The following is a 12,536-nucleotide window of genomic DNA, read 5'->3' as shown; positions in this document are numbered from 1 at the left end:
CATTGAAAGAGTGCACTGGGTCCCAGCGCGACTCCTGCCCCCGGGCTCCCCTTCTCACCCAATGCTGGCAAAACTCCTTCACTGCAAAAACAGAGATGCGGTGCTCCGCCCTGCCAGGCGGGTGGGACCCTGCAGGTTGAGGACGAGTATTTCATGTTGTTCCCCAACTATACTCGTGGCATGCAGTGCCAGTGCTCATCCTTCTTGGAGGTGAAACGTCGACTTCGGTAACGAGGAATACAATGTTCATTGCTATTTCCAGCGCGCCTCAAGATTATCTTTAAGGGCACCACCCTCTTTTTTACTGACCCAGCCGAGAACTTGGGCTACTGGACACCGATCGTAGCCACAATGCTCAGGTGCCTCAGAACAAGTGGCAAAGCAAGAAAAAGAGTCAGCTGTGTGCAAAACCCCCGCATCGAGTGGCCTTGACCAGTTCCCCCAACCTCGAATAAATTATAGCAGACCGCAGGCGAGCCCTGCAGGCGGCAGCGAACCTAGGGCCTGGATCTACAGCCACGGATGATGATAAAGGCCCCGACATCTTCACCTCTGAGGACGACCCCAGCTGCTTGGGCAGCTCCTAGACTGATTTGTCAACACCTCCCCAAGCTGGCCCGCGGTGACCTATCTGTGCTAAGGATCGGCACAATGCCATATTAGTGCATCCCTGGCTCGGCCGACAACCTTTCTCACTTGACATTACTGGGCAGTTCAACTCCCTTGTCTTGGCTGCATGTCTAGCTCACCGCCCAATAACACACTAGAGCATGCCACACACGTTTTGTTTGGGCATACTTCCGGCTGCGGTAGACTCCCAGTATTGGGATTATCCCACTCCCCCGTTCTTGCATATTCTCCTCCCCTAGACCCTCAATACTATGGCGGGTGAGCAGCACTTTGATACGTGGGTGGGAACACTGCCACTGGGGAGGGGCACCCCTACACAAATTCCTTACCATAACTACCACATTGTCATGGCCTCTCCTGCTGACTTCAGCTTTCTCACTCTCAACATCCGAGGCATGCACACTGCGCGCAAATGCTATGCTGTCTTCTATATCAAGCACTTGCAGGCCCAGATAGTTTTCCTGCAGGATACACACCTCACCGTAGGGGAGTTGGACAAGCTGTGTAGGCGCTGGAGAAGCATTCTTTGTGCCACTACCTATTCAATGTACACGCATGGAGCTCTGATGTGGATTCGTCCAGGGGTCCCTTTCCAAGAAACCTGCAGGGCAGTCGATAAAGATGGCCAGTACGCCCTACTCGAGGGATGCCTGGTCTACCAGCCCGTACTACTAGGTAGCTTCTATGCACCAAACACTAATCAGGATAGATTCTGGGTAGCTCTCACAGGCACGCTGGCCCACTACACAGCACAACCATAGGTATGTGGGAAGGACTACAACTGTGTACTTGACATGTCCTAGACAGGTCTCATCCTCCCCGCCCGCACTCCCCACCATACATACGAGTGGAGCGCTTTCACGCCTGGGCGCACCACTGAACACTCATCGAAGCTTGTCGGTCCCGACATACCACTTCCAAACTATACTCTTTCCACTCCATCACACACAACCTCTAAGAGCGCCTCAACCCTTTTCTCTGTGCTCCCCCAATTGTACCCTTAATACAACATACTGATTACCTGGGTCGGGTAATTTCTGATCAAGATGCACACACCCTTACCCTCAAGGGGCGACTCCCCTCACCTCCCAACCCCCCTGGAGGCTACCTCGGGGCTGCCTTGAGGGTCCAGTGTTCTGCAAGCAGCAGGAGACTAGCATCCCCAATTACGTTGCTGAAAAACGAAACAGGGCGTTTACTAGGACGCTGGAATGGGATGCTTTTAAAGTAGTGGTCAGAAGAACCTGTATTAAACAGATTGCAGGGGTAAGAAGAACTCTCTCGAGAAATTTGTAGGTGGCTGTGCGCAACTAAGCTACCATCAGCCAGGTGCCTGACCGGGGACTTGCACCCCGGTTAGTAGAGGCGAATAGCGCATACGCTGCTCTGCTCGAGAACCTGAAGCTGTATAATTTTAAGGTCCATGTCGCCAGGGTGAACCGAGAGGGTGAGAGGCTGAGCGCACTCTTACCGTGACTCACTCGACAAGAATCAGTGTACAGATTTTACACCGTATTTACATCACGGGGCTGGGTCTAGTGTGCATGGGGTGGGCAGAGGATGGTACATGCAGAAGGGGATGTGGTACTGAAGGGACATTTATCCATATACTATGGGAATGCACGCACATACAGAGATATTGGAGAAAGGTACATGAAGTAATGAGCAAGGTGCTCACACATAACCTAGAGGCTTAAAGGCACCTCCTAAAAGTGTGGGAGCCCACAGACCTGAATCGCACACGTATCACCTGGGTCACGTTGGGGTTGATGATAGCGAAGCGCAATATTGCACAGAAATGGGGGGCAATGCAGGCACCTACAGTTTCAGCTTGGAAGAGGGATATGGACTGGTGTATGTTTCGTGAAAAGACAGTACACATAGCCAGGGGATGTCCAAATAAATGGATTCGTACCTGGAATGGAATGATTATAGAGGAAGCATTTGTACTCCGCCCATGATACCGGCTCAGAATGAACAAATGTAGACAAGCTGTTGTCACGAGATTTAAACTTCTGTACCTGTAGACTTGGTCTTCACGAATTGGTGGGGGATAGATAATGTACTGTGATATGCCTTGTGATGTTGATTCATCTTGTTAATAAAAAGAAATATAAAAAAAAAAGAATCAGTGTCCAGCCCTGTCCCGGACGTGATCACTCCCACTGGCAACTGGGTCCAAACTCAAACTGATATCTTACAAGCCTTCTACGACTATTACTCCGTCATATACCGGGCGCCGCTGAGTACTTGGATGTTATCAACAGACGAGTTCCTAGCCGACCTCTCTCTGCCTTGGATCCCTACTCTCGCGAGGGACTCTCTGGATGCGGAGATCACCTCGACTGACGTGAAGTAGGCAATTCTTGCCCTGGCCCGTAACAAAACCCCGGGCTTAGATGGCATGCCTCTAGAATATTACAATACATGCTCAGCCCTCCTGGTGCCTCGACTGGTGACAATGTACAAGGTGACTCTGGAAGGTGGTGAGCTCCCCCACTCCCTTTGTATGTCCCTCTTGGTTTTGATTCCAAAACTAGACAGGGACCCTACCCAGTTGGCCTCCAATAGGCCAATTGCCATACTTGGGGGTTGATTACAAAATCCTGGGCAAAATACTAGCAGACCAATATGCTGAGGTTCTCCCTGGGCTTGTGCATTCAGATCAGAATGGTTTTGTTCCTGGCCGAAGCACCTCCCAAAACATTTGTGGCCTCTTCCACATCCAAGACCAGGTGAGGGGTAAGTTTCCCCATGCTGCCTTCCTCATCCTGATACCCTGACCTGTTCTTACCTTTTTGCGGTACTCACCTGTATTGGGGTGGGACCTAAGCTCCTAGTGTACACAAAGTTATTGTACTTGAACCGCACCTCATGGATCTATCTAAGCCGTCAAATCTCGGCTTCCTTCCAAATAGGCCGAGGCACACGTCAGTGGTGCCCACTCTCCCCCCTGCTTTTTGCGTTGGCTATGTAGCCCTTAGCCATATGTGACCGGAAAGGGGGGTTGAAATGGGGTATTCCTTTAGCAGGCAAAACTCACAGTGTGTCCCTGTACGCCAGGGACATAACAGCTGATCTCGACCCCCTCCGTGACACGCTTGTGGACTTTGCTGCAGCGACTGGACTGTGAGTCAACTGGATAAATTCTGCCGTTTACCCACTTAGCCCAGACCACCCACCATGTAGATGCACATTGGGGACTGCTGCCTTGTTTGGCATGCACAAACCCCGTTATCAGAGAGTTTACCTATATCATGCTTATCGCGATTTTAAAAAGGCATGCACCGCAGGGCCTTGATGGGCATATGTTCCCTGGTAAGTTTTTGGAGGACACTGCCCCTAGCCCCTATTGGCAAGTTTGCCCAGACAAAAATGGCCATTCTATCTCGCCTCCTAATTACTTCGCTAATCTCCCAGTCATCCCACCCCCACTCCTTTTTTATAGAACTGGATGCACTCCTCAGTTCACTAATTTGGGGAAACTGGCAACAGGCAATTCGCCTTGGCCAAGTTGCAGTTGTCGACGGACCATGGGGGTCTTGAAACCCCATCCTTCGAAGCATACTTCCTCGCAGCGCAGCATCAGGGGACAGCTGGCGCTATATCGGGGAGACGTGCTCAGAAGCCGGGCCCCTGATGCTGCCGACAATTCGTTGCCAACTCCTACCGGGGACCTGTCCCGACATATCCCGTACAAGTGTCGATAGGGAAAGCTCGTATGGCTAGGATACATTGTCTTTCCCGGAGCACTCCACTCTGTGCCCCTCTGCTACCCCATGTCAGTTTACCCTGAGGCCGAGGCTATTACACGGCAGGGAAATTACATGCCTGGACAGGGCGCTCACTTCTTAAAGTGGAAGCCCTTTTCTCAGATGTTCAGCTTCTCCTTTTTGCCAAACTAGCCAAGGAGAGCAGACTCCCTCCAGGGCAGCTCATCCTCCACCGGCAACTCATACACTCCTGCCAGCTCCTCTGGGATCTGTCCAGGGGCAAACCAATGACACATCCAATGCATTAGCCTATCTTGACCACGGGACCAGGCCGTCACCTCATCACCTGGTTATACAGAGCAGTTCGTGAGTTGTTGCCACACAGATAGACATACTTTGCCAAATGTGGGAGGAGGAGTTTGGGAGGTTGTTTTATGATAAGGAATGGAAAAAAGCCCTAGTGTTCCAAAAGAAAGTCTCCCGAAACTCACGTTTCAAGGAAATACAGTTCTTTATCCTACATCGAGCCTGTCTAACACCAGCACAGCTCCACCGCCACTTCCCAGAGTAACACTTTGCTTGCCCTGGTGTTAAACCCCTGATGCAACAATTAAGCATGTTATGGTCCTGCTTGGCCCTACAACATTTCTGGTGTGCCATCCACATTACACGACGGGAGGTCACAGGTCTACAGGACATATACATGTAGGAAGCCTACTCGCCTTCAAGATCAGGAAGCAGCACAAGGTACGCATGCGTGTGCCAGCCCTAGCCCTTCTTTTACCCAAGCGCGCAATCACACTGCACTGGCGCGCACCCTGCATTGGAAGCATGGGCGGGGGTGATGCACAAATGGGGTACTGCAGAGGAGGAAGCACTTCGATACGAGGTAGGCACTTCACTTTCAGCGTTATCTCTCTGCGTGTTTTACTACTTATTTTTAAAAACAAAAGGAATCATACGTCTTTTTAATTTTTTGCTGCTGCTTTGTGTGGGTTAAGCGTTGGGTGCTGATACTTAGTGGGAGGGGGCCCGAGCTGTGTTTAATGCTCAAGGGAACTTCCTGGTGCATTTTCTTTAGGTCAGCTGTCTAGTTGTTGACGCCCACGTGCACGCGACCAATCGGCTTAAATTTCGCCGATGACGCTTCCGCGCAGCGGACGCACGCAGCGGGCGCGCCAAAGGCAAGCCCGTCTGCGCCCGTCCGTGCCTGTCCGCGCCAGTACGGGGCCAGGGACCAGACCCTTTGCCATACTCCCCTCACACAGCTATGCATATTCGAGGGAACAGCTTCTTAAGTTCAGAGGTACGTTTTTGAGAGAGTGTCTCCATCATATGTTTGTAGACAGGAGGAACTCTCTTTGCGCCCACAGCAATTTTAAATTTATATCTTGACCCTCACCTCGGGCAAAGTTGGACAATGTTATTAAAATGTTGCTGGTAAATTGCCGTTCGTTACCTAAACATGCGATGGAGATATATTTACTCATTGAGGAAAACTGCCCTGACATTCTATTTCTCACCGAAACGTGGCTCACAAAGGAGTCTAACTTTGATATTGCGTGCGCCTTACCCCCTAATTATGTAGTTACGAGACATGATCGTGAGGGTGGTCGAGGTGGGGGCGTTGCCATTATTTATAAAGACATCTTTAGCTGTAAGTCTACTATTAACCCGGTACCGCATTGTAAAAGTTTAGCCGTCTCAATTAGCTTCTCTCCTTTTAATACGCTTTCTGGAATTTTAATTTACCGTCCTCCTGGAGCATCATCTAACTTTTGTAGTGAGCTTCCAGATATAGTTGCCAATTTGGCGAGTCCCCTCTCTAACTTTTCTATTTTGGGTGATTTTAATCTCCATTTTGATTAACCGTCTTCCAATGTTATCCAGGAGCTCACTGACGGCCTGGACACCTTCCAACTTAAACAAAAAGTGTTTGGCCCCACCCATGTTCAGGGGCATTTGCTCAATCCTGTTTTTTCAAATTTTCAACATTTTATAGTAACGGACCTTACTCCAATTCCTTGGTCCGATCATTTTGTATTATCAATGACATTGACATTGGCTGTTCCACTGTTGCCATGTATAAATATTAAGAAATATAGTCGCGCTTGGTCTCAACTACCCTTGGGAAAGTTCATCACTGAGCTAAATAAAGCAGTTCCCCTAACGCAGGCCAATGCTATTATTGCCTATGACAATTATAATAGCTGGATTGAATCCCAGACTTTGAGGCATTTGAAACAATCATGCAAAAAACTGGAAAGAAGTTGGAGAAGAGATTACTCTGTGAGTAAAAAAGTTAAATATAGGGAAGCAATTAAATTGTACAAAAAATAAATTAAGAAAGCTCAATCGAGCTTTTACTGTTATAAGATCATCCTGGCTGCTAATTCTTCTCGTGAGATTTTTAAAATCACAAAGTCCCTTCTCACCCCCAAACCCCCCCCCCCCCGAGTCCTCTTCCGGCTCCTGATAACGCCCAGCAGAGGTGTGATGAAATTGCAGAATACTTTTCCTCTAAAGTCCAAAGAATATATAACACATTTTTAAATGTTAATTTCTCGGGGGACACTGTTACTATGGGTAAGCAATCTCTGCTGAATGAGTTTCCTCCTCTTTCCTTATCCTCTACGCAGGAACTTCTCAAACAGTTGAAATCAGGCTCCCCTTCCGATCCGGCACCGCCGTCTCATCTGAATCTAATATCTGACATAGTCTCTCCGGTCATACGGGATGTGATAAATTCCTCCCTGGGTAGTGGAGTGGTTCCTCCTCTTTGGAAACAGGCCAGGATCAAGGCATTATTGAAAAAGACTAATCTTGACCCAGAGGACTGGGCGAACTACCGGCCTATCTCCTTGTTGCCAGGTATTAGCAAATTGGCTGAAAAACATGTCAATACTGCCCTGTCCTCATTTCTTGAAAACAATAAGTGCCTGCATCCCTCCCAGACAGGTTTTAGATGCCATCAGGGAACTGAGACCGCACTCCTAGTTGTGATTGAGGAGACTAGGAAGATCTTGGATGTCGGAGGCTGCGCAGCTCTAATATTATTGGATCTTAGCGCAGCCTTCGACACTGTCAGTCATCAACTTATGATTTAGAGACTTACGGAGGTGGGCGTAGAGGGAGTGGCGCTTCGCTGGCTTCAGTCCTTTCTGGAGAGTCGCTCTTTCTGTGTCTTTGAGGGTGAAGCTGCATCAGAGCATATTCCTTTGCAGTGTGGAGTTCCCCAGGGTTCATCTCTTAGCCCTACCATGTTTAATATCTACCTGAGTTCCTTAGCTGAATTAGTATATCCCTGGAGCATCCAAATTGTCACCTACGCGGATGACACACAACTTGTGGTGTCTCTAACCCAGAAAGGAAAACGAGAATTGGGTCTGCTTTCTTGTTTGGGAAAGATCTCGGACTGGATGGATAAGTCTTTTTTGAAGCTTAACGGTGCAAAAACGGAACTTATGCTGCTTGGGCACAATGTTCCCACTAGCATTGAAGATTCTTGGCCTAGCCGTCTAGGTCTGCCACCGGTACCAAAGACTAAGATTAAGAGCTTAGGGGTCTGGCTGGACTGTAAGCTTGATCTAAAAGAACAGGCATGTAAGGTTGCAGCCAGCTGCTATGGGCAGATCAGGATGATAAGGAAGATTATTCCTCTTCTTCCTTTTGATGCTAGACGGGTATTAGTTCAGGCGCTTATACTTTCGCGATTTGGATTATGCAAATGCTGTGTACCATGGTGCCCCTTTGGGCACTTCCAACAAGTTACAAATTGTTCAAAACTGTGCGCCCGTTTACTTATGAACATTCCTACATATAGTTCAGCTACACCAGCATTGGCTGCCCTGCACTGGCTGCCTGTTCAGGCCAGGATAGGCTTTAAGGCCCTTTGTACTGCCCACAAGGCTATTGTCGGTAAAGGTTAATCTATGATTCAGTCGCTGGTTCAACTCTATGTTCCCAACAGGATGCTGCGATCTAAGCATACATTTTTGCTCAGAGTGCCTATGATCAAGCGAGCTCGCTCTGGAGGTCGCTTATTCTCGTACAATGTTGTTATGCTATGGAATCGCCTGCCTGAGCATACCCGCACAGAGCCCAATTACCTTATTTTTAGGAAACAGCTGAAGACCTTTCTTTTCCGATGAGTTACGTCTGATGAGTGAGGTGCCATGAGTAAGCGCTGGGATGCCTTTGGTAGCTATGCGCTATATAAGTGTGTATTCATTCATTCTCTGATGCCTTATCTCCCCACAATGGGCCCTTTTGCTCACACACTTCTGGCAAATTTCTGACAAGGACCTTGCACCCCTGCCACTTTAGGACTCATCTGTAATATCCGGGAGCCACTCCTCCCTGCGGCGTTGACTCCCCACCGCCGTGGGAGCTATCCTTCACCAATACATATTCAGCACCACCACTATATAGCACAATGAAGAACCGTAGTACAGTATCCCGAGCCTAGTATTGAGCCCCATTTAGCCAACTCTGAACTAGAACCGTGCCCGCTCTCCCCCCTCTACTGCTGTTCCCCCCCAGTGTTTGTACCAAGTTAATGGTTTAGTTTTGCTTATGGGAGAAAAACAAAGAGGCAACACCAACCATGGGAGCAGCTTAAAGCTTTAAAGCCCACCTAATGGCAACGTCCATCATTGACTGTATGCAATTGAATAATCTGCTATGCCTTTGGACTTCAACGATGCTTCCTGTGTAATGTACTTTGATGCACACAATCACACACTGTAATGCTCCTTATAAATTCTTAAAAACCCAATAAAAACATTTAGTTTTTTTTTAAATGGTTACGTCCAAATACTTATAGCAAAAATTGAAGAACGAAGTTCAAGAATGAAAAGTCAGAATTTTACTCTCATAGGATCACTCATTTTTGATAAAATGTCCGCCTTTTCAGGTAGTCACAAAGGGTCCCCGGCATGCTTCTGCAATTCTACACCAGTTATATATTTCCAGGAGTTCCACGTATGTAACATGTATGCATGGATCATTCATCCCGGTGGAAATTTCTAGATGCAGTAATGGAATTCAAATGTTAATTTGCACTTTTTGCTTTTACTTTTTTTCCCCATGGGGAAAATATTTTTCTCTGTGAAGGAACCCCCTCTCTCTATATATCCACAATAAGTATGGTGGTTTCCCCTCTCCATTCCTACCCTGGAAAAGCTCTTGTTTCTGTCCTTCAAGAGTAAATATGTGTTATTTCCAGGGTGTGTTAGCTGCCTGCATTGAGTAATGGAATACCAACAAACTTTGAGGCTTCTTATTACTCACCTACTTTGCAGGCAGGCTCACACAGGAACACCCAAAAGCCTCCCTAACTCCGAAATTTGCAATTGTAGAAAAGCCACCCTACAGGTGGAATTTCCAAATTTTCCAATACCCTTTGTAGGAGTAAACAGGTAGTAGTGCTGTCTATGAATCAGATTAGGCAGTTTACCTTTGAAGATATGTTTTGTGCACTGTAAAGTATATATACTTTGGCATCCAAAGTACGCTGTGAAGTGGTAGTAAGTTTCCACCAGTAGCTTGGGTCTATAACAATTCCAACCTGGGCTTAAACACACTGAGAGGTGCTGTGCCCTTCTCTCCAGAAAAGAGTAAAATTTGATTTATGAAAAATAACATAAACAATGATTCATTAAAAGATAGATCTGTTGTCTTATTGGAAATGATCTACTCCTGCCTTTGCTTACACTTTTTTGGTCTTGAATTTTAATGTTCATTTTTATTGCCGTTGGAGCTGGTGTGTTGGGAAGCTTGCATCACCCCACAGCGCTATTATTTTTTGAGAGGGCAGACACGCCATGCTCTATTGCCACCACCCACCACTCTCCATGTGCATTTAGGCAGAACAGTCGCTGTTTCACATATTGTCTGCCGAGCTACACTAGTCGACATTTTGGCAGGGGATGTTTTTTCAAAACTGAATAATTTATGATATTTTCATGAGCAGCAATGTGTTTAAATTGCAGTGAACTCGTTTGACTGTGGCTGTTTAGCTGAAATGCTTTCTAAAGAACAAAAGACTTGGTATTTGCGAAGCAGTACAGCTAACTATATGAATGCATATTTACAATTTACAGTGCACAAAAGTGTATTGCGATTCAGAATGGACATTACAAATCACAATGCAAGAGTTGCAAACCATTCCTACTAGCCAGAGATGGGGGATAGCCTATGGAATTTTGCTCTGGAGTGCACAAATATTTTGTAACCTTTTTTTGGGTCGCAAAATCATGTACTGGTTAGCTTGTAATTAGATTGTAATTAGGTAGGTAGGTAGTAATTTGTAAAGTGTAAACTGTCAAAATGTGACCTTATTCAGAATGCTTGTCTTGTCTGCAGATAGTGGTTTCACTGGCTGCTAGGTGCACACCCCAATGCCACATTTACCACCATTTGTCACATTTATGGCACTGTATAACACTTTTACCCAGGGCTTCAAATGGGAGGAAAAAACTGGGGGTCTCTCAAAGAGGCGTGGTCAATGTAATTAAGGGCGTGGTTTAAAAACACGTAAGCTAAAAATATGTGCTTAGCATAGTGTGCCACCTGACTAGTATTTAGCTGTTTCTGTCATTGCATCCAGATATATGCTACAACAAGTAACATCATACCTACAAAAAGTCAGGACTATTGGCTTTGTCAATGGTTGTTAGTTGCATAAGATAAATAAGCAGCAACTATGGCTTGTATATAATATTGAAAAAGCTTCCACTTAAAGCCCTGGTATCACCACGACAGTGTTACTGCTCCTGAGTTTCAAAAAGAGAAGGGAAATCCAGAGAGACAATGACTCTCTTTAAAGGATTCCCCTCCACTACAACGCTCACCTGGCATGACGTCATACCGTAACTTCTCCACTAATATGAAATGAGGAGTGTGAGCATGTGCATATCGATCGATGTGCCTGCTGTCACTGCAGTCCGGAAAAAAACAGCCCGCCTGTGCCAGGGCACACAACAGAGCCCGATAGAGACCCGTTTCGAGGCCCCCTTTAAAAAACTGCTGGTGCTCAACAACGGTGAGACCCGGCCCACTTAAAGCCCTGCCTTTACCTATTAGGGAGAGGGGGGTCTCAATGCAGGCATTTTGAGAATCTGTGTCAGGATCGAGGTCTGCCGTCCATTGCTGGCGACCTCCATCCGTGCTTATGCTGCGTTTTATAATGAGCCCAAAGTTTATTCATGTCTCATTAATATTCATGAGGTGGGCAGATTGTGACTTTTTGTGAAAAAACATCCTTGATGGTGTGAGAGCTTAGTTCACCCCTTCTGCTGCTTAAGGAGGTGCTGGTAGTAGTGATGCAAAGACTGATCTTCAACCATCTTTTTTGTGCTAAAGTAAAACCGTTTACTAATCTTTTAAACGCACCCCATGGCGGAAGATTTCGTATAATTTTAGCTGATACATGTATATTGTTTTTATCTTATCAGATGCACTGGAGAAAGCTATTCTCAATGACGAGGCCTGCACACTCGAAGAATGGGCCGAGATTGCAGATGAGTGTTCAAAAGATAACCACATTCCCTTGTCTCAGAAGATCAGGTCTATCCTCACAGCCCAGGAAGGAACCGTGGAAATTTTTCCCTACGATGATTATTTAGAGATAATGGAACACGTTTACCTGTAGTTCATGTACTCACCAGCAGGGGGAGCTCGGGCCACACTTCATCTACATAGCTGGCTCGCTTGATCGTATAAAACAAACGCCTATGACCGTCTCGGAAAACAGAACCTTCTTTGACCTATCTTCTTCAATAAAAATTGTTATATACGAGTTTCATTTTTAAATGCCGTGTCACTTGGTATCATTACATTGTGTCTGTAGTACTAGGTTTATGGGGAGCATTTCCTGGCACCTCGTTTATATCTCCGTAGGGGAACTGTGGGCTGAGAAACGGAGGGCGGGAAAAACCTGGGGATTGGGTCAGTGGGCGGAGTCAGAGGCGTGGTCAGAAAAAGCAAAACATCCCAATTTCTAGTATTTGCCATTTCACTGACCATTTACAGCTTATTATGTTATTTGATTCAGATGAATACACATGTTGAAGGTTTAATATGAATTAATGACATTAAAATACATTCACAAAGTGGGATATGCTTCCAATCACAGAATATCCCAAATACGCTTAAAAGTGGAATCGCAAGCCATATGCGTCCAAACCATGC

The 12,536-nt window shown here is 46.6% G+C and overlaps 1 protein-coding gene across 1 annotated transcript in view; it reads left to right on the top strand.

The window, feature by feature from the left end:
- The window catches only part of CLHC1 (clathrin heavy chain linker domain containing 1), a 189,091-nt gene extending 176,933 nt beyond the window's left edge, over positions 1-12,158 (top strand). The window contains exon 12 of the mRNA XM_085612605.1: positions 11,801-12,158. Coding sequence (XP_085468731.1) covers positions 11,801-11,997 — 197 coding nt within the window. The 3' untranslated portion in view covers positions 11,998-12,158. The remainder of the gene's footprint in view (positions 1-11,800) is intronic.
- The last annotated feature ends 378 nt before the right edge of the window (positions 12,159-12,536 follow it).

Source organism: Triturus cristatus, chromosome 6 (assembly GCF_964204655.1).
Source record: "Triturus cristatus chromosome 6, aTriCri1.1, whole genome shotgun sequence".
Classification (NCBI taxonomy): Eukaryota; Metazoa; Chordata; class Amphibia; order Caudata; family Salamandridae; genus Triturus; species Triturus cristatus.
The sequence above is the reverse complement of the archived record's forward strand: the minus strand, read 5'-3'. Positions and strand labels throughout refer to the sequence as shown.